At 47.2% G+C, this 22,225-nt stretch overlaps 1 protein-coding gene across 2 annotated transcripts in view; it reads left to right on the top strand.

Moving 5' to 3' along the window:
* Positions 1–21,789, top strand: part of EIF2AK2 (eukaryotic translation initiation factor 2 alpha kinase 2) — a 53,198-nt gene extending 31,409 nt beyond the window's left edge. For both annotated transcript variants that reach the window (XM_054973785.1, XM_054973869.1), the window contains exons 10-16: positions 5,323–5,442; positions 7,705–7,842; positions 9,621–9,810; positions 10,823–10,957; positions 11,400–11,498; positions 19,278–19,340; positions 19,435–21,789. In XM_054973785.1, coding sequence (XP_054829760.1) covers positions 5,323–5,442; positions 7,705–7,842; positions 9,621–9,810; positions 10,823–10,957; positions 11,400–11,498; positions 19,278–19,340; positions 19,435–19,545 — 856 coding nt within the window. In that variant the 3' untranslated portion in view covers positions 19,546–21,789. The remainder of the gene's footprint in view (positions 1–5,322; positions 5,443–7,704; positions 7,843–9,620; positions 9,811–10,822; positions 10,958–11,399; positions 11,499–19,277; positions 19,341–19,434) is intronic.
* The last annotated feature ends 436 nt before the right edge of the window (positions 21,790–22,225 follow it).

Here is a 22,225-nt window from a genome sequence, read left to right as displayed (position 1 = left end):
AAAGGGTGGCTGGGAAGAGCTCTGGGGTGGTGGGTTTGAGTGGGAGTGATGGAGCGGAGTTGGAGTGGAGAGAAGCCAAGGAAAAGGCAAGAAGGAGAGTGGAGGCTTGAAGGAGAGGCCTGGGAGGAAGAGATGGTGGAAGATGTAGGGGGTAAGCAGGCCAGGTTGAGCAGGCCAGCGAGTGGATTGAGAGGGAGTCAGGGTGAGGTATACCGCCCCTCCTTCCACAGAGCAGGGTCATGCAGAATCCCTGGCCCCCCTGTGATGTCAGGAGCTGACCGCCCAGCGCCACGCCCAGCGGCAGCCGCGGCAAGCCCTGACATATTCATCCAGCCTCTTCTTGAAAACTGTCAGTGAAGGGGAGCTCACCACCTCCCTAGGCAGCTGACTCCACTTTTGAACTACTCTGACCGTGAAAAAGTTCTTCCTAATATCCAGCCGGTACCTTTGTGCATGTAATTTAAGCTCATTGTTTCAGGTCCTACCTTCTGCTGCCAACTGGAACAGCTCCCTGCCCTCCTCCAAATGGTAATGTATGGTTTCCTGGTAATGTAAAAGAAAAGAAAGGCTCTGATTAATATTTGTGAGTTCATTCTTCTCAAGTAGAATCATAGAATTGGAAGGGGCCGTACAGACCATCTAGTCCAACCCCCTGCCCAGTGCAGGATCAGCCTAAAGTATAGGAGTAATCCATCTTTGTCTCTCCTTGCTGAAATGTGTGCATTCAATAACTAAATGAGCCAAGGTTCCTAACCTCCCTGTATTGCAGAAACATCTGTGTTCTGAAAAGAGAATTCTCAGAAAAATGACCTTTAATTTCTGGAGTTAATACAGCGTTCAGTCTAGCAGCCAAGAAAATATCTTGATATTGAGGTATCATCATGGACTTAAAATATGCTGATAAAGTGTCTGGATGTTCGAGTCCATTATAAACAAGGGAACATGCCCTTCTTGCTTGTTGATTTGTGCTTCTGAAATCTAGCAGCAATAACATAACAACATTTGATTTATATACTGTCCTTCAGGATGACTTAACACCCGCTCAGAGCAGTTTACAAAAGATGTCATCATTATCCCCTATGAGGTGGGTGGGGCTGAGAGAGCTAGAAGCTGTGACTGACCCAAGGTCATCCATCTGGCTTCAAGTGGAGGAGTGGGGAATCAAACCTGGTTCTCAAGATTAGAGTCCTGCGCACTTAACCACTACACCAAACTGGCTCTTTAACCCTGCTTTTTGACCCTTTGGAATGCAGTTTTCTCACTTCCTACAGAAAGTAGTAACATTGGAGTAAAGCCTAATTGTTCCATTCTCTGATCAACCAACCTCTTCCATTTACTCTGGAAGAGATCTTGTCTTAATCTAAAAAGGAGTTTAGATCTTTTGTTAAAAAGGATCTTGATTTTGAGTCTAAATGCATCGAGCCAAGCTACTGATTCTAAAGAAGTGACTGCAAATTCTTGGTGGATAGCTGTACTGGGATACAGATTTTGGTAACCTGGTTATTTTTCTCAGGAATTTTAATAAGAAGGAATCAATAGACTCAGATATACCTTCAATCCACACTCCAGCACCATAAAATATCATTTGATTAATTTTACCCCAAAAGGTCTTTATAGCTGCAGGATAATGTTTCCTTTCTTCTGTGTGAAAAAACCTTTTCAAGGCATTTAAATATGGTGTTATTTTATAGGAGATAGATTGGAACTGATTTTTCCAAGATAGGTCTTGAGAGAATGTACTTCCTAAATATCTAAATGTTGTTGCTTGTTCAGTGTTGGTATCTGCCATTCTCCAGTCCTTTTTCTTCGGGCTGCATCCTCTTGCAAAGACAACAACTTTGGATTTCTCAGTATTTATAGTTAAGCCTTCATCAGCACAGTAGGAGCTAAAACTAGCCAACATGCATTTCAATCTTATCGATGTGTGAGATAGTAATGCAGTGTCATCAGCATAAATTAGAATTGAACGATCTTGGTTATTGAGCATGGGTGCATGATGAGTAGGTCTTGAAACTGCTTTAACAATATCATTGAGGTAAAGATTGAATAAATAAGGGGATAAAAAAGAACCTTGTTGGACACCTTTAGAGGTTGGGATGGGATCTGTAGTCTGGCCTTCAGGGCTACGTCTGATTTTCACTTCTGTGTTGTGATATAATCTAGTCAGTAGCCACAGCAAGCGCCTGCTGATCATGGTTTCCTTTAGCTTCTGCCATAGTCTAGTTCTTGATATACTATCGAATGCAGAGTGTAAGTCCATGAAGGCTACATATGAATGATTATTTACTGTAGTAGTATGCTTTTCAATCAAATGGGCCAAAACCAGGCAGTGATGGACTGCAGAGCATCCTTGGCGGAACCCACCTTGTTCTTCACTCAAAATTTATTACTCCTCTATCCATTCTTTCAATCTTATGCTTAAATAAGCTTCATATAGTTTCCCAGTTACTGAGAGGAGGGTAATTCAGCGACAGTTCTGTGGGTCCTGCCTTTTCTTTTTATTCTTAAAAATCGGTACCACCAGAACTTTCTTCCATATGGGTGGAATACACTCTGAATCATTTATCATAGAAAAGAGGAGGGGGCAAAACTTCTTCCCACTACTTTGTGGTTGATTGTAATAGATATATTGGTACTCCATCTGGCAGAGAAGTTGTAGAGAAGCACCTTGTTGCACTGAATGTGTACAAATCCCCTGGGCCAGATGGGGTGCACTCAAGAGTGCTTAAAGAACTTTCAAAAGAGCTTGCAGACCCTTTGTAGACCATCTTCCAGGCCTCTTAGAGGACAGGTGATGTACTGGAAGACTGGAGGTGGGCAAATGTCACCCCAATCTTCAAGAAAGGGAAAAAGGATGATCCTAGGAACTACAGGCCAGTTAGCCTAACCTCTGTTCCAGGGAAGATACTGGAACAGATGTTAAAGATGATTTTAATGATTTTTTAAAAATTATTATTGATTTTATGTTTCTGTGATTTTAATGTATCTTTTAATGTTGTTAGCCGCCCTGAGCCCATCTGTGAGGAGGGCGGGGTATAAATCGAATAAAATAAATAAACAAGATGTCAATCTGCAAGCATCTGACCGACATGGATTTGTCCCCAACAGATCCTGCCAGGCCAACCTCATCTCCTTCTATGATCGAGTGGCAGGCTAACTGGATTGCAGGAATGCTGTTGATGTAGTTTATCTGGATTTCAGTAAAGCTTTTGACAGGGTTCCTCATGATGTTCTGATGGATAAACTGGTGGACTGTGGACTGGACTCTAGAATGGTTAGATGGATAGGGAACTGGATAATTGCAACCAAACAGTAATTATGAGTGGCATCACATCTGATTGGAGGGTGGTGTCCATTGGAGTGCCACAGAGTTCAATCTTGGGCCCAATGCTTTTCAATATTTTTATAAATGATCTGGATGAGGATGTGAAGGGCTTACTTACTAAATTTGTAGATGAAACCAAACTGGGAGGAATAGAAAACACTCATGAAGACAGGGATAGAATTGAAGGAGATCCAAACACACTGGAAAAGTGGGCAGATTTGAATAAAATACAATTTAACATGAGTAGTGCTAACAAAAATGCAAAGCGTGCATACTGTACGAGGGATACACTTCTGGGTAGCAGTGTGTGTATGTGAACAAGATCTTGGGATATGAGTGGATAGGAAGTTAAATATGAGCAATTAATGTGATGCAGCAGCAAAAAAGGCTAACACAATCTTGGGATGTATTGAGAAAGGCATAACATCCAAATCACAGGATGTCATTATCCCGGTATATACCACATTGGTCAGGCTCCACCTGGAGTATTGTGTGCAGTTCTGGAGGCCTACATTCAGAAAGGATGTGGACAAATTGGAATGGATACAGAGAAGAGCAACAAGGATGATGAGTTTGAAGAAGAGGTTGAGGGAGACATCACATGATTGCTGTTAATTATTTAAAAGGTTGTCACTTAGGGGATAGAAGGGAGCAGTGGGGAGAGAGAGAATTGCACGTGGTGTGTGTTTGTGGGGGTTCCTTTCCCTTCCTTTGGGGAAATGCTGGGAGTTGGTGGCTGAGTTGCCTTTACAGGAGCTGGGTGGAAGGGAACCCATCCGTGGTTTTGTATTGATCTCCCCAACTTTTACATTCCTGTCAACTATGCCTTTTGATCTTTTCCATTTCCAAGCCTTTTCTATTTTTTCTTCTCCTACCATGCATACATTTTAATATCCTCCCCTTTTCAGATACTTTTCATGTTTATTTTATTCATTTATTTTATTTATGACATTTATAGTCCGCCTTTCTCACTGAGACTCAGGGCGGATTACATAGTGTGAGATCAGTACGATCAGTAGCAAGGACAAGGGTAGGCATTTCCATACAGTGTCAAGGACATTTCTATAAACAATGTCATAGGGTAGACGAATACAAGTTTACAGAGACATAGCCTTAGCAAGGATCCAATACAGGATTGCTGAAACAGAACATAATCCATTCTAGGATCGACATTAGACAACCTGAAGCACAAGCAGTATATACATATTCAGAGCAACAGATAATATGTAAAGCAACATAATGGTGGAGCCTATGGTTCCCAACTTATTGGCGAAACATCCCAGACCCCCCTCCCTACAATACCACTGACTTGTGTGAGTAAAAAAGCCTTTTTGAATAATTCAGTTTTGCATTGTTTGCAGAAAGCCAAGTATGTGGGAACTCTCCTGACCTCCCTCACTGCATATTTCATTTAAGAGTAGCAAGGCAAGTGATCCAAATGGTCCAACTTGGAAAATACCTGGGACTTCGGGGTGGTGCCTAGCAAGGCTGTGACATCACTTTTGTATTGTCACTTCCAGGTCAAAGGTCAGGTGATGGCACTTCCCAAACTCCACTCCCAGTGATGGAACTTCCAGCATACTGCACCAAACCCTGCCCCTTCCTGTGATGTCACTTTCAGGGCACTCCCCCAAATCTGCCTCTTTCTCTGAAGTCACTTCAGTACATCATGTCTTGCAGCTTTAACGTTTATTCTATGTGGCTCTTACGTTAAGCAAGTTTGGCCAGCCGTGGACTAGATGGTCTATAAGGCCCCTTCCAACTCTTATGATTCTGTGATTTAGGGGGGTGTAACTGTATATAGGATCAGACTGTAAATGTTATAATAATCTGATCTAAGGATTAGTGTATGGAAGCAGGGCATATTATCTCTATATCCTCTGTCGTGACCTCTTGGATCTAGAACTGTCACCATCGTGCGGCTGTATTGCCACCTTAATATGTTCAAAGATTTTGCCTTATATAACACTAAATTTTACTTTCATTTCTTCAAACAGGTTTATTGAGGAATTTGTAGATATAAAGAGAATTAGCCGTGGTGCATTTGGGTGTGTTTTCAAGGCAAAGCATGGAATTGATAAGAGAGAGTATGCTGTCAAACGAGTGAAACTCAGTTTGTAAGTAATCCTGTGCTTACCTTTATTAAGCTATTATTGGCTCTTAAAAGTATATGCTTTGTTTCCATTACAATTATTGTTTTGTCTGTGTTTTACCTGATAAATACCAATTGTGGTGATATATCTCTTTATTGTTCAGTTGCTTGGCTGTGTATTAAGTTTTTTCAAACACTATAGCAGAGAAACTTTTATAAAATATGAAAGAAAATATGCACAGCATTGTTTTTATCTAAGATCCTTTTTATGTTTCTGTAATGGCATGGCTACTGTTGGCTCCACAGTTGCTCACATACCAAGATACATTAGTGCATAATCTTTCATCAACTTGCTTTGCCTTGACAGTAGGTTGGATTCAGAAGTAATTTTCTGCTGGTGTAAACTGCCAGGGGAAGTGAAGGCAATTTTTGCCAGTTTCTCTTTCTACCAGGAAAAGCATTTCTGGGAGCTCAGTGGACTACAACACAACAGGAAAATTGGTGAAAATCACCCCCACCCTTCCTTTGGCTGAAGTTATTTATACTGGCAGGAAGCAACCTTTGGATCCACACCAGTGTGCTTAAATAATACCCACATCGTATTTCATGTTACGTGCTGTCAAGATAAACCACATGGGTTAATGGTTTTTTTATGTGCCTACACTGAGCTGGGAACATCTATGGTGCTGCTGACAGTGGCAGTCACACTATTGTAGGTAAATTGGGGCCTAAGTGGTTTGCCTCCTTAGCTGTAAGGTTATTTCTGTCAGGGTTTGCGGCGGCCGCTGCTAGGCGGGGCACCGATATGTCTGGCCCTGATGTCAAAGGGGTGACAGGGCCCTGCTCTGTGGAAGGAGGGGCGGTATACCTCACCCATACTCCTTCTCAGTCCACTCTCTGGCCTGCTCAACCTGTGGCACTCATCCCCTTTGATCTCTACCATCTCCTCCTCCATCAACTTTCCTCCTCACCGCCGCTCTTGCTCTGCTCCAACTCCACTCTATCACTCCTACTCAACCCACCCCACCCTGTGGGTGGGCTTCCCTTTTATCCCTTCAGCCTAGCCATGCTCTACCTGCCAACCACGCCCTTCTGCTGCCTTCTACCCATGGCCGTAGCTGGCCTAGGCAGCTGCACCTGTGCTCGTTTGGCTGGAAGCATTGGGCCGGTCCACCTGTGCCTTGTTGGCTGGCTGCCCAGCCTCCCTGGCTGAGCTGAGGCTGAATGCAGGCACAGCTGAGCCTCCTTGGCTGGCTGTCCATCTTCTCCCACAGAATGCCTCAGGCAGCTCCACCTAGAGCTGCTTAGCTCCTAGCATCCCCCGGGCTAGGTTATTGCTTTCCAGCTGGGCTGCAGGCTGGGGCGTGGCTCTGAGCTGCTGAGGCTGCTTTTCCTCCCTGGCTGGTAAGGCTTCAGTTTGGCCCGCTGCTGGCTGCTTGTCCCCACTGTCTTGGCCCTCTCTGTCTGCTATAGCCCCCATTCTCCCTACCTGGCCCCCTGGACTCCCACTGGAGGGTGGGGCTGGCTGTCCTCCACCTGCCCCTTCTAACCCTCTGAGGCTTGGGTGTCTCTTCCCTTCCCCCTGTGGCTGACTGGTGCTGGGTCTGGCTGTCTGCTGAGGCATCTGGGCCACTGTCTCCCGGGGGTCTCCCGTCCTCTTCTCCAGGTAAGTCCAGGGGCTGGGCTGTAGACTTCGGACAATTTCATTCAAAAGCAGCAAACAAGTAAATGGAACTTTATCTTACTAAAGTTGTAAGCAAGAAAATGAAAGCTTTTCTTTTGATTGTTAATGCCAGTTCTGTGCTCTGTGAATAAAAATGTTGGTTTTTTAAAAAAGTAAAGACTGATCTTTTTATTTTAATCAGATTGGAATTTTTATGGTTGAAATTTTTAAAAACATCTCAGTTATAGTAATGATACAACATCATGCCTTTCTAGTGCTACTTTTTAATTTTTTTAATATATTTTCTGTGCAATGAGTTCCAAATCAGAAAATTTTTGAAAACAATTTATAATTACCTAATTATTCCCTCTTTTTGTTTTTCATATCTAACCCTATAAACAACAGTTTTTTAGAATAACTCATCATTTCAGGGTAGCACTTTTGAATGTTTGTTTTTACAGTTATTTGGTTTTTATATGAAAAGAAAAAGACAATAGACAAAAACATAAAACAGAGTATATAACTGCATGTTTACAAAATCTTGCTCCTCTCCATCTTCTTACTTAATTTATACTCAAGAATGTTATACCTTTTTGAATATTTGTAACAACTTTTTCCAACCAGTGAAGAAACAGACGCCGTAGCAGCAGAACGTGAAGTGGAAAATCTAGCAGAACTTGACCACGAAAACATTGTCCGGTATTACGGTTGCTGGATTGGAAAAGACACTTTTGAATCAGAGGACAGCATAAGTGATGATAGGTAAATCCATGGCATGATGTAATTTGAGTTCTTCTATCATAATATTGATAAGTACACTATGGCAACTGTTGGGGGAAAGTTTATCACCTCTATTTGTCAGTCATGAGGTCCCTCTTCTTTCCTTGTCTGAATAATAAATCAAGTGTTCAAACTAGGACTAACATTAGACAACATGGAACGTTAGTTGTACATAGGAGTACATATTTAAAGCAGCAGATAATATATAAGGCAAAATGGTGATGAAGTCTATGATCCCCAACTCATTAGTGAAGCATCTGTGACCCCATCCCTATAGCCTTCATTTGTTCTCAGAGTACAAACTGACTGTGCATAGCCAGGCCATCGTGTTATTACAACCAAAATACAGGATGGAATGAGGGGTGATGGGCACAGAGAGAGGGGAGTTTTATTCACAAATTCTCTAGTCAATTTAGACCACAAACAGTCACATATAGAAAATAATAGAGCACCCCAAAATTCCCTAACAGTAGCAAAAATCTTTGCCCATGATAGATGGTAAAATATTGCTTATAAAATTTTGATGGTGAGGAGAAAGAAAATGGAATTTCCCTCCTCCATGATTTGTTACAGATCTTTTCTCATTCCTGTTAATTACAAACTTTATGATCCTGTGCCTATCAGTAAATGTGATACAGTGCCATTCAGAAAAACCCTTCCTCCCAATGACCTAACAAAGGCTAAGCATTTGAAAATGGGAGTGACAGAATTAGCCAACTTAATCCCATAATAGTATATGGTATCCTGGAGGAGGTAGATTGAAGTTGAGAAATGTATGTTGTGAGGCATACATTCTGCAGTTGAACATAACTGCTCTAAATTGAGGATGTTGCAATCTTTTAAAGACATTTATCTTGAAGCGAAGAGTCGTATGGGAGATCAGTTCATTCCCCCCATTATTCTTGGCCCATCTTTAGAAGTGGCTCCTCTTCCCTTTTTCACTAGTGGAAAATATAGTAGTATCCAATCCTATTTCACTAATGGGCGATGACTTCACTAAGGGCGATGACTTCAATACAATACTGTGTGTCTTCTGCTCTGATTCTAGTAAACCATACCTTGCATTGGTGCAGTAACAGCTGGGGAATGTGTGTGCAGCCTGTTACTTCACCAATGCAAGGTATGGTTTACTAGAATCAGAGCAGAAGACACACAGTATTGTATTAAAGTCATCGCCCAGGAAGAGGTTATAGGACGAAACAACAGGCTACAGACGCCGGCCCTGATAGTTGGGTGAAGGACGCCTCTGTGGCGTTCTACAGTGCCTTCTTCGATACCTGAAAAGAAATTACTCATTGATTACTTATGAGGAAAACATCTCAGATTATTGTTTTGGACATTTACTTGAGAGACTTACCTATTACGGTTTTCTTGATGAACTTAGAATCATTGTATGACTGAAGTTTAGTGCACACTAGCGGGGAAAGAGTGCACAGCTTATTCCAATAAGACATATGTATTGTATATATTTATGACCACTGTAGAGGGAATTTGTCTAGTTATGTTAAATTAACTGCAATAGATGGTATATTCTGATGATTCTCTTGAGTTGTGACTCATTTTTGGAAGGGGTTTGATGAAGGGGAAATTGTGATTGCATAGTTGTGGCAAAGTGTATTTCCACATTGTTTTGGTGGTGATGTACATTCCCTGATTGTCCTTCACGTGTAGAACTCTACTTTGTTTATTTCATTTGTGAGTGAAGGGGCCTCTTACAGATTCTTCATTTTAATATTGTGGCACATTTTTAATTTTTACAGCTCACGGCTTACAGATTATAAATGTCTGTTCATAAAAATGGAATTTTGTGAGAAGGGAACACTGGACGATTGGATGAATCAGAAAAGAGGGACAGAAAACTGCAAGGATGACTCATTAATGAAATTCCAACAGATAGTGAAAGGGGTGGTGTATATTCATTCAAAAAACTTAATTCATAGAGATCTTAAGGTAAGTAAATAGATAATAGGTAAAATTTAATGGCTGATGACAAATTGTTAGGTAGCTTTATTCTGCACTGGAATTCTATTTGTCCTGTCCCATCTCATCCCAGAGGCTAAGTTTAGGTAATACTAATTTAAAACCACAAACAAACCTAAACATATATGATGCTCATTCTTTTATATAGTCTTTCTTATTCTTTGTTTAGTACATTCAGACTCTTGTCTGCCAGAACGAAACATATTTCCAACCCCCTAGGTCAAAAGTATTTCTCTCTCAGCTGCACTTACAAGAAAGTACATTGTACTTAAGTGTACATTGTTTTGCTGTGAGTATGTCTGATCCACAAAGCTCTGTGAAATTGTGTATTTCTAAACTGATAAAGTTGGAAAGCCTTTGAATGCCAGTCTGCACCTCAGGAGAAATTGCTTAAGGAATTCCAGACTTAGTCCTCAGAGTTTGCAGCTTGGGTACTATGAATAATAGGTGGTATTTTTTCTTTGCCTTCATCAGTGGATCCTCTGTATAGATTTCCCACGGGTAAGACGGGGATAGATTATAGTGACCCATTAAGACGGTCCATCACTGTAGACCTATGGAACTTAGTCTGCTCTGAGAGATTCTGAATGTCTGAATAGCCCTCAGTGATGGCCTAAAATCTTGAGCTTTCTGGATCTATGTGTCTTCTGCCTTCCCATCACAGCACATTTGCTCTTTGGTATACTAGGGAGTTGTTAAGTTTGAGGTGAATTAGGAGACTGTTTGGACTGTTAACACCTAGAAGAGTAATTGTTGGTAGCATGCTGTTAGTAGCCTGCATCATGGGCAGTTTCTAAGTGAGATTCTCTATTCAAAAATGGAGAAGTGTAAATATGAGCTCAGAAACAAACTGCATTTATGCACATCCTGGCTTTATGTTTGTTTGTTGTGCTGGCCAAATGTAACCATGTATAACTGTATAACTAGAAATAGATTTTTAAAAAAAATATAACAAATCTTAATATGTGTTTTTCATTTCTAGCCTCTAAATATATTAATATCTAGAGAAGATAAAATAAAGATAGGTGATTTTGGATTGGTAACATCAAGTGTAGATGATCTATCAGTACTTCGAACAGAAAACAGAGGGACAAAACGTTATATGGCCCCTGAACAGGTAATTCTTTTTAAGCCTGTTTTGTGTACATGCATTGACACATTTTTCCTAGGGAAGCTAGTCATTTGTTTTGTGTCCACATGGACCAACTCTGAGTGATCTGTGCTGTAGTGTGACTTCACATCAATCGCAATTTTATGATTGTGGTTCTGATAACACTTTGCAAGGCCTTTATAAAATTAGCAGGAAACATACTCAAAGAATGTGATGAGGTCTTGCTATATTACTGGCTTGTTATGAAGTTAAGCTTTTGTCTTTCTGTTCATTCTGGAAGTTCCTAGTAGTTTTGAAAATTATACATATTTTATGTTTAGACAAACTTGTCCCTCATGTTAGATTTTACTTTTGTAAAGTCGATGAGATTAAGCTCTTTGAAAATGTCCTGTTGAAACTTATTCTTAAGACATAGAAATGTACATGTGATATTTTGTATACTTTGCAGGCAGGGAACAGATATGGAAAAGAAGTGGATATCTTTCCTTTAGGATTAATTTTGTATGAAATGCTTCACATATTTAAAACAGAAACTGAGAAATCCAAGGTAAGCTATCAGAAAACCCTCTTAATTTTTACCTCCATGTTTTACTTAAGATAAATGCATAGGAAAAGTATTCCAAAAAGGAATCCCATAAATGCATGCAGTAGAAGAAAATTGCCAATGGAAGTGAGCCTATGAAAAAAGTAACTGGAAACATCTTGGAGTTATTTGTTCTGGTACCTCTGCTGCTCCAGCACTTACTTATGTAGAAAAGAGATTTTTGTCCCCCCCCCCCATTCGGAATGAAGAGACAGACACAATTCTGACAAAGGCTTGGGTTTTTATTGATTGTTCACAGGAAATTGCTGTCAGGGCTTGCTGCGGCTGCCACTGGGCGTGGCACTGGGCAGTCTGCTCCTGACGTCACAGGGGGGCCAGGGACTCTGCAGGACCCTGCTCTGTGGAAGGAGGGGCGGTATACCTCACCCAGACTCCCTCTCAGTCCACTCGCTGGCCTGCTCAACCTGGCCTGCTTACCCTCTGCATCCTCCTTCATCTCCTCCTTCCAGAACTCTCCTGCAAGCCACCACCCTTGCATCCTACTGCTCTCACTCCACATCATCACTCCTCACTCACACCCACCACCTCAGAGCTCTTCCTAGCCACCTTATATAGGGCTTCCTTTCCCTGCCCTGCCCTCCTTCTAGGCTTGTTCCCTCTCCTGACTTGGCCCAGCTGTGCCTTCCCTCAGGTGTTTCCCTCCTACCACTAATCCCTTCTTGGCTTCCTTGCCTTGCTGGCAGGGTGGGGTTGAATGCGAGCCATCCCCAGCTGAGGTCTCCTTGGCCTTGCTCACGAGGAGCTGCCCCAGCCGGCTTCTGTGCTGCTGAGCCTGCCTGGCCTTGCTCGCGAGGAGCTGCCCTGGCCAGCTTTTGTGCTGCTGAGCCTGTCTGGCCTTGCTCGCGAGGAGCTGCCCTGGCCAGCTTCTGTGCTGCCTGTTCATTGATGCTGGGAGGGGCTACCCATCTCCTCCCCCAGAATGCCTGTGGCAGCTCCACCTGGAGGGGCTTGGCTCCTAGCACCTCCTGAGCCAGGCTGCTGTCCTCTAGCCAGGGTGTGGCTCTGGGCTGTGGTGGCTGCTTCTCCTCCTTGGAAGGTAAGGGCTCTGTCTGGGCTGTTGCTGTGTCCCTGTTCCCCTTGCCTTGGCCCTTTTCCTCTAGCCTGCTTAGCCCCCTTTCTCCCCCATGGTGGGTGGGACTAGCTGGCTTCTCCCTGCTCCCTCCAGCCTTCTGAGGCTTTGGCCTTTTGCCCCTTCCCCCTGGAGTAGGCAGGGTCTGGCTCTGTTTGCCAGACAGAGCAGCTGAACTGCTGTCTCCCGGCTGCCCCCTGCCGCTGTCTGCCAGCAAGTCCGGGGGCTGGGCTGCTGACCCCGGACACACACCCCCTCTTAGCCTGGACGCTGGCTCGGGGGGGTCTGGCTCGAAGAGCCGTGACATGAAGTCCGCATCCCTATGGCTGGTCCCCCGGCGGTAGGTAATGGTGAACCGGTATGGCAGTAGAGACAGGTACCACCTCAGGATGCGAGGGTTGTGCTCTTTCATCCGGTGCATCCATTGGAGGGGTGCATGGTCTGTCACCAATGTAAAGGGGTTATTCGCCAGATAATACCGCAAAGCCCCCACGGCCCATTTGATGGCAAGGGCCTCCCTCTCAATGGTGGCATACTTCTGCTCCGCTGGCTGGAGCTTGCGGCTCAGGAACAAGACGGGCACCCTCCCTCCATCTTGCTCCTGCATCAGGACCGCCCCCAGGCCTGAGGCCGATGCGTCAGTTGCCAGTACGAAGGGTTTCTCAAAGTCCGGATTCCAGAGCTTGGTGGTGTCCGATAGTGCAGTGCGTAAGTCCTGGAAGGCAGCCTCCCGCTCCGGCGTCCAGCTGAGGCGACTAGGGCTGCCCTTCTTCAGACAGTCCGTCAGGGGGGCTGAGCGGGTCGCAAAATGGGGGATGAAGCGCCCGTAGTAGCCAAGAAGCCCCAGAAACCTCCTGAGCTGACGCTTGGTCTGTGGTTGGGGCACATCCCCTATGGAGGCCACCTTTTCAGGCGGGGGTCGGATCTGTCCACCTCCGATGACAAATCCCAGGTACTTGAGCTCCTGGAATCCCAAGTGGCTCTTCTTGGGGTTGGCCTTCAGCCCTGCCTTCTGGAGTGCGGTGAGGACTTTCTCCAGGTGCTGTAGGTGGGAGGGCCAGTCGGGACTGAAGATGACGATGTCATCAATGTAAGCCATTGCAAAGTCCCGACAGTCCCCCAGGACTTGATCCACCAGCCGCTGGAAGGTAGCCGCTGCCCCGTGGAGGCCAAAGGGCATGCGGCGGAACTGGAAGAGGCCCCGGGGGGTGGCGAAGGCCGTCTTCTCCCGGTCCTCCAGGCGCACTGGTACCTGCCAGTACCCTTTCGTCAGGTCGAGGGCGGACAAGTACCGGGCCGGCCCCAGTTGCCCCACTAGGACGTCCGCCCGCGGCATGGGGTATGCGTCGAACTTGGCCACTTTGTTCAGTTCCCGGTAGTCGATGCAGAAGCGAGTCGACCCGTCTGGCTTTGGCACCAACACGATGGGGCTGCGCCATTCACTTCGGGACGGTTCAATCACCCCCAGGCGCAGCATTTCCTCCGTCTCCCGATCCACCGCCTCCCACTGCTTCCGGGGGATGGGTCGCCAGGTTGCCCGTGCAGATTGCCCCGGCTGGGTGGGGATGGCATGGTGCACCAGGTTCGTGACCCCGGGGCGTCTTGAAAAGACCCCGGGCGCTTGCTTCCACAGGGCCTGTAGCTGGGCCTTCTGTGCAGGGTTGAGCTGTGGATCCACCTTCGGCTCCTCGAACTCCGGGGCGTCAGCGGTCCATGGCAGCTCGCTGTCTGGGAGGTCTAAGGGGTCTTCGGCCAAGGCGCACCCATCCTCTGGCCGCTCATGCCACCGCTTGAGCAGGTTCACGTGCAGGGTTCTCCGTCGGCGTCGGCCTGGCCCGCACTGCAGCTCATAGGTGGTGGGGCCCAGCACCCTCCGAATTTGGTAAGGGCCCCTCCATGGGTCCCCCTCCTCCCGTGGGAACACCGAGTGGTGTACCAGGACCTTCTCTCCGACTTGGAAGGTCCTCATCCTTGCGCCCCGGTCATAGGCCGCCTTCTGCTTTGTCTGGGCGTGGGTCAGCTGGCGGTTGGCCTCAGCCTGGGACTGCTGCACCCGCCCACGGAGCTGGCTCATGTACTCCGGTATGGGGGGAGCAGGGCTGCTGGTGCGGGGACCCCACTGTTCCGCCAGCCGAGAGAGCATCCCCCGCGGCTTGCCCCCGTACAGCAGTTCAAAGGGGCTAAAGCCAGTGGACGCCTGCGGGGTCTCCCTAAGGGCGAACATGAGGGGATCGATGTATAGGTCCCACTGTCGAGGCTTGTCCCGTGTCATCTTCCTCAAGGCTTCCTTGACGGTCTGGTTCAGACGCTCTGCCAAACCGTCAGTCTGAGGGTGATATGCCGAGGTGAACACCTGCCGGATCCCCAAATTCTGGCAGAGTTGACGCATGGCTTTGGCCCGGAACGGCCCCCCCCCCGGTCTGTCAAGATTTCATCAGGCAGTCCCACCATGGCAAAAAGCTTGGACAGGGCTCGTATCATCCCCGGGGTCTGCATCGTCTTAAGCGGGATGACCTCAGGGAATCGTGTAGCATAGTCCACAATCACCAGGGCAAAGCGGTGGCCCCGGGGCATGCGTGGCAGTGGGCCGATAAAGTCCATCGCGATGCGCTGGAAGGGCGTCTCCATGACGGGCAGCGGGGAGAGGGGGGCCTTTGGTGGGCGCCGGGCTGCCACCCGCTGACAGGTGGGGCACGAGCGGCAGTGGGCCTTCACGTCCGCGTTCACAGAGGGCCAGAAGAACTGCTCGAGGATCTTCTTCAGGGTCTTGTGGTGCCCCAGATGCCCGGCCCAAGCGTGTTCATGGGCCGTGCGGAGGACTTCTGCCCGGTAAGCTGCCGGCACCAGTAGCTGGCGGATCTCTCCCTGGCCGTTTGGGGCACGGGCTAGGCGGACCCACACCCCTCCTTGCTTCTCAATGCGGGGAAGCCGTTGGGACCTCCGTTCATCCTGCACTCGGTCCTCTTCACGAGCTGCTGTCTCCCGCAAGCGCTGTAAGGACTCATCTGCCCCTTGGGCCTCGCAGAAGGGGCGGTCGGCCAGGGGTCCCGCTGGTTCCTTGGCCTGCGGGCCTGCTCCTGGTCTGGTAGAGGGACCCTCATCCGGGTCGGGGGCCTCCTCCACTTGCAGCGCTGGGGCAACCTGTGGGTTTGCCCGTCCCTCGGCTGCCTCCCTAAGTAGCCTGGAGAACCCCGGGGCATCTCTCCCCAGCAGCATAGGGAGCGGTAAGTGGGCTACCTTGGCCACTTCCAGGCGGCGGAGCGCTCCCAGGTATTCCACTGTGATCCAGACCATAGGGTACGGCTGGGTGCGGCCCATCACGTCTGTCACCGGGACCCAGCGATGCACTGGGGTGTCAGCTGGGATAAGTTGGGAACGAATTGCTGATACTGCGCTCCCTGAGTCCAATAGGGCTTGTAGGGTCTGCCGTCCTATTCTCACGGTGGCGCACAGCCCCTGCACCGCCTTGCCGGCTGGTGGGTTAATTTCCCACGCGAATGCGCATACCACTGGTGGAGTGGCTGTGGGGGTGCAGGCTTGTATCTGGTGTTCCACCGCCTGTGCTAGCTTCACCTGAGCTGCTTGGAAGGTTGCCTCCAGCTTCCTCCACACCTCGTCCAGGTGTGCCTCTAGCCATGGTCTGAGCTCTGCAGTGGCATTGGGATGCATCCCCTCGCCTGGCGCCTGCGTTGGAACGACCTTCCCCGTACGGGCCACCAACTTGTCAGGGCTTGCTGCGGCTGCCACTGGGCGTGGCACTGGGCAGTCTGCTCCTGACGTCACAGGGGGGCCAGGGACTCTGCAGGACCCTGCTCTGTGGAAGGAGGGGCGGTATACCTCACCCAGACTCCCTCTCAGTCCACTCGCTGGCCTGCTCAACCTGGCCTGCTTACCCTCTGCATCCTCCTTCATCTCCTCCTTCCAGAACTCTCCTGCAAGCCACCACCCTTGCATCCTACTGCTCTCACTCCACATCATCACTCCTCACTCACACCCACCACCTCAGAGCTCTTCCTAGCCACCTTATATAGGGCTTCCTTTCCCCGCCCTGCCCTCCTTCTAGGCTTGTTCCCTCTCCTGACTTGGCCCAGCTGTGCCTTCCCTCAGGTGTTTCCCTCCTACCACTAATCCCTTCTTGGCTTCCTTGCCTTGCTGGCAGGGTGGGGTTGAATGCGAGCCATCCCCAGCTGAGGTCTCCTTGGCCTTGCTCACGAGGAGCTGCCCCAGCCGGCTTCTGTGCTGCTGAGCCTGCCTGGCCTTGCTCGCGAGGAGCTGCCCTGGCCAGCTTTTGTGCTGCTGAGCCTGTCTGGCCTTGCTCGCGAGGAGCTGCCCTGGCCAGCTTCTGTGCTGCCTGTTCATTGATGCTGGGAGGGGCTACCCATCTCCTCCCCCAGAATGCCTGTGGCAGCTCCACCTGGAGGGGCTTGGCTCCTAGCACCTCCTGAGCCAGGCTGCTGTCCTCTAGCCAGGGTGTGGCTCTGGGCTGTGGTGGCTGCTTCTCCTCCTTGGAAGGTAAGGGCTCTGTCTGGGCTGTTGCTGTGTCCCTGTTCCCCTTGCCTTGGCCCTTTTCCTCTAGCCTGCTTAGCCCCCTTTCTCCCCCATGGTGGGTGGGACTAGCTGGCTTCTCCCTGCTCCCTCCAGCCTTCTGAGGCTTTGGCCTTTTGCCCCTTCCCCCTGGAGTAGGCAGGGTCTGGCTCTGTTTGCCAGACAGAGCAGCTGAACTGCTGTCTCCTGGCTGCCCCCTGCCGCTGTCTGCCAGCAAGTCCGGGGGCTGGGCTGCTGACCCCGGACAATTGCCACAAGCAGGTTCTTTTCCTTTCTCTACTGGAATCAGTGTATGCAGGGAATGTATATGCCAGAGGGTACAGCCCAGTTCTCTTGGATCAACAAACAGAGGTCCACTTCCATAGAGCCACTAGTATTCACAGTTGCCACCCACAGAGTGTGATACAGAACTCTGAGCTTGCATTCTTCAAGTTTGTAGAGACTTATTCCATCTGTTACTGAAGTACCCTTCTCCCAAATCATAGTCTGATTCAAGTAAAGATGCGGCACAATTTCCCTCTGTTCTGCCACTGTTTTTACATCCCAACATTCCCCACCCCGCAGTGTATAGGAAAAATCTGTGCTGGGATCTTTGCCTGTTAAGGGATAAAAAACATCACTAGTTCTAACCATTAGATGTATATCCCCCCCCCCCCAGTTGAAATAAAGAGGCAGACACAAGGCTTGGGTAATAAAGGGCCACTTTTTATTTATGGCAACAACATGAACTGCAACCAGTGAAACCTGGCGAGGGCCTAACCAGCGGTACAGGTCAAGCCCTGGGGTCACTCCCCAGGACCCCGCCTTGACCTGTCTGGGCGAGACCCGCTGCCCCGGATACAAACCATCCAACTGCATGGCTGGGATCCGGCCAGCCTGGTGCATGGTTTCCCCCTTAAAGCTCCAAGCACCCCCACCGCAGAGCATGAGGGCAGGACTTTTCCAGGGGCTCCCACCAGGCAGCCTGCCCTCTCAACTGGCTGCCGCAAAGCATGCCAGCTGATCCTGACAGGCCCCCAATATCCCCACCAATGGGGATGTGCCAAGGGTACTCACCATCCCGCTAACATCCCCCCAACTAAATCCTGCCAGTGATAACCTATACAGCACCACCATAGCCAATAGCCACAGCTCCAGTAAGAAGTGCAAGGTAGGTGAAAAACTTAGTTCCCAAGGCCAATCAGGGAAAAAAGGGAAAATTCCTACCTAGCCCCCATAAGGCGACTGGTTAGCAACCTGCACCGTCACTGGGCAGGCGGGTGGGCTGAGCACGAGGCGGCGAGTGCGGAGTCGGGGGCAGGGCTGTGCTGTTAAGGCGCCAAGCCCCGCCTCCTCCCACAAGGCCCTACGAGGCCGGGGGAATGCTGCCGCTTTTTCTCCGCGGCGGCAAATGCGGCCCCCGGCCTCAAGCCCTTGGCTGCCGGCCGGGAGGGGGCCAAAGTATCCCACTTTTGTGGCTGTGTACAAAATCTCAGCTTTATTGGTGGCTTGGAAGTATTTTAACCATACAGGGATGTACACTTGAGTGTTTAGAGAAGGGACTCTCTAAGCCTTGGGTCTTAAACATTTTTCACATTTTCAGGGGTTATCTTTCTTCTTCTAGTAATCCATTTACATATGACAGACTTCAGGATTCTAGGTATTTTTGATATCCTGCACTTAAAGGACCTCCTGTCTGTTATATAAAATATTATATAGCTATGTTGAATGCCAAATGTATTTCTAAGACACTTCTTTTGCATTACTACTCTTTTGTGTCCATCATGAAAGATTTTTAAAAACATCTCTTGAAACTGAAAAACAGGATTTAAAAAAGCACTATATCGCTACCCATTACCGAAAGAATCCACACATCTTTTATTTGATATGCTTTCTGTGTTGATATAATTTTTATCGTTACCTACTCCATTCCTTAGGCGTTAAGGTATACATGCACACTTGCTTCTGCTCTATCCAGTTATGAATGTAAGAGGCATTTATTTGGCCAAGTTCAGGGGAATAGGCAGATGGTGTCTATTTCAGAATTACAATTTTCAATTTAGCCAGTGAAAATTGTGTTGGTGGAGCTTTTCTTAACTTGTATTTTATCTCTGTGATTTTTTTCCCAGGAGTGGCCTAACATAAGAAAATGCAGATTTTCACAAACATTTAATGAGGATTTTCCAACAGAGGTATACTGCAGTAAATTTTTCATAATTTCATAATTTTTTGAATCCATCTTCCATTACAATTTTTTCTTACTAATATTTTAATTATTTTTTTCAGGGAGCCCTAATTAAGAAAATGCTTTCAGAAAACCCGTGTGACAGACCAAAAGCAACAAGGATCTTGGAAATTTTAAATCAAACCAAACAACATAGAGTACACAGTTGGTAGCAAATATCTCAGTACACGATCACAGTATTTTGGTCTAAAGATTTCTTTGTAACATTGAAAGTCTAAAACTGTTATCCTAATCCATATGTGACAAGCAAGTACACAGCCTGCTTGGGCCTTTTCCCTCTGAAGGGGTGTTGCCTCTTCCAGAGTGCTCTGATCTGCTGGGGATGGTTTCGGTAGGCTGAATCAGTATGCAAAGTCAAATAATCAGGAGTATACAAGGCAGCAGTGTTGTCTTCCAGGTTGTGGAATCCTCTGCGCACTGACAGGCTGTATTAGCTTCTCTGCATTTTAGTGAAATTAGATCTTTCAGTTTGATCTTCATTTTAGCTGGCAGTGATGAGGGAAGTTTGATTTTATTGCCTTTAACTTTTAAAAGATTTTAGACTTTTCTTACTGTGCTGCCATATTAGATTTTTGTGCCCCCCCCCCAAGGTTAGCAGTTTTTAATTGGGGCTCTTATGAGAAAAGTGTACATAAAGCAGAGCACCAAAAACAAATTTTAAGTTTTGTAAACTATCACAAGGCAAAACATTATGAATTTTAGTTTTAAAAGACTACCTCCCCACATGCAAACTGGAGGTAACAATACATATCGAAGAAGTAAAGGGTTGGGGAAGAAAGTGAGGATTTTTGATCTTTCTTTGAAAAATTAAATTTATTTATTTGCTTCATTTATACTCTGCCTTTCTCTCCAGTGATGACCCAAAACAGCTTACATGATTATCTTCATGTCTATTTTATCCTCATAACAACCCTGTAAGGTGTAGGTGAGGCTGAGAGTATATGACTGGCCCAAGGTCACCCAGTGAGCTTCCATGGTAAAGTGGGAATTCAAACCTGGATCTCCGAGATCCTAGACTGACACTCTTAATTACTATATCACATGGGTTCTCTAATGGGCAAACATTTTTAAAGGATACATTCTAGGCAGTTAATGTCTCCTATTCCTATCCTTCATTATTTAATATCAGTTTACATAATTATTAAACGCTAGTGTGCTGCTTGCTTAACCCTTGTGCCATGGAAGATACTGGTGTGTGTTAAAGCTACAAGCAGATTAATAAGCCAACTTTGAACATCAGGGGTGGGCAGATGGAAGATCAGTATTCTGGTTAAGGTTGCCAGGTCTCCCTAAGCAACTGGCAGGGGATGGTACTCACTGGAATTATTTTCTTTGCACAAAATAGCACTCCCAACCTTCTATAGCACTCCCAACCTCTATGTGACAATGTCACTTCTGGAAGTGATGTCGTCATGCTGACCATGGGAGTGCTCCCACACTTTGTGCCAGCATTCTTTGAGAATTGGCCTGTTTGGGGCCAAAATCAACACCACATGAAGCACAGGAGCACTCCTGCAGCCAGCATGACAATGACGCTTCTGGAAGTGATACCATTGCACACTGCTGGGAGCACATGTGCCATGTGTTTGCCTTGGTTGCCTACTGGTGGCGGGTGATTACCAAGTGGCTTGCTGCCACCTGAGGTAAAAAAAAAAAAGGTAAAGGTAGTTCCCTGTGCAAGCACCAAGTCATTACTGACCCATGGGGGGACGTCGCATCACGACGTTTTCTTGGCAGACTTTTTACGGGGTGTTTTGCCATTGCCTTCCCCAGTCATCTAAACTTTGCCTCCAGGAAACTGGGTACTCATTTTACCGACTTTGGAAGGATGGAAGGCTGAGTCAACCTTGAGCTGGTTACCTGAACCTGGCTTCCGCCAGGATCGAACTCAGGTCGTGAACAGAGCTTGGGCTGCAGTACTGCCGCTTACCACTCTGTGCCACACTGCTGGGAGCACATGTGCCATGTGTTTGCCTTGGTTGCCTACTGGTGGCGGGTGATTACCAAGTGGCTTGCCGCCACCTGAGAATGGGGGCAAAATGCCAAGAGTTTGCTCACCACCAGGCACCAGGGGACCCTGCTACTGATAGATCTTGGTTTGGAACATAATAGATCTGCTGAAATTCATTGGGATAAGTCTCTTCTATCTCCTGATTTCCAGAAATCTTCCATTGTTGTGAGTGCTGGCCCACATTGCTCTGGAAACTGGCCTACTTCACTGTACTATAGTTCCTTTCTAGCAAATTTGTAATCTTGTTTCTTAAAAATTGCAAATAAAAAGGGATAATCGGTTTTCTCAGCCTTGCCTGTAGAATGGTATTCTTAATTGGTTTCCTTCAACCAGGTTTTTGTGCAGTACTTTTAGGAATAATTGAGATGTGAATTGGTACTTCAAGTATGGCTTACATGATGCAGCAGATAATTGTGATCATTCTCCTTCACTGGGGGAAAGTCAACCTTCTCTGGGTAACACCTCCTACTCACTCCAAGGCAGGGCTTATGCTAATTAAAATGATCCTTAAGAGGACCCATACAGAGCAGACTTTCCCCAATCCATTGCTCTGCTCACTCCACGCAGGAAAGAAGAAAGTGAAAGAGATTTTTCTCTGTTATCTAGAGTTCTAGACCTTAAAATTTCTAGCTGCAGTGACCAAGAGGAAGAAGGCCAAGACTCCTTCAAAGGCAAGATCTTTGCAGCACACAGCATCGGAACTGCGCCAAGCCAAGCCATCATCCCAGCATGGGTTTGTGGTGATTGGCACCAGGCCATGCCATTGTCACCCCAAGTACTGAGCAATTGGCCAGGATTTCCTGGATCCCCCTGGCTCCACC

The sequence above is a fragment of the Eublepharis macularius genome, chromosome 1 (assembly GCF_028583425.1).
Source record: "Eublepharis macularius isolate TG4126 chromosome 1, MPM_Emac_v1.0, whole genome shotgun sequence".
In the NCBI taxonomy this organism is placed as follows: Eukaryota; Metazoa; Chordata; class Lepidosauria; order Squamata; family Eublepharidae; genus Eublepharis; species Eublepharis macularius.
Note: the sequence above shows the minus strand (reverse complement) of the source record. Positions and strands in the feature narration are given on the sequence as shown.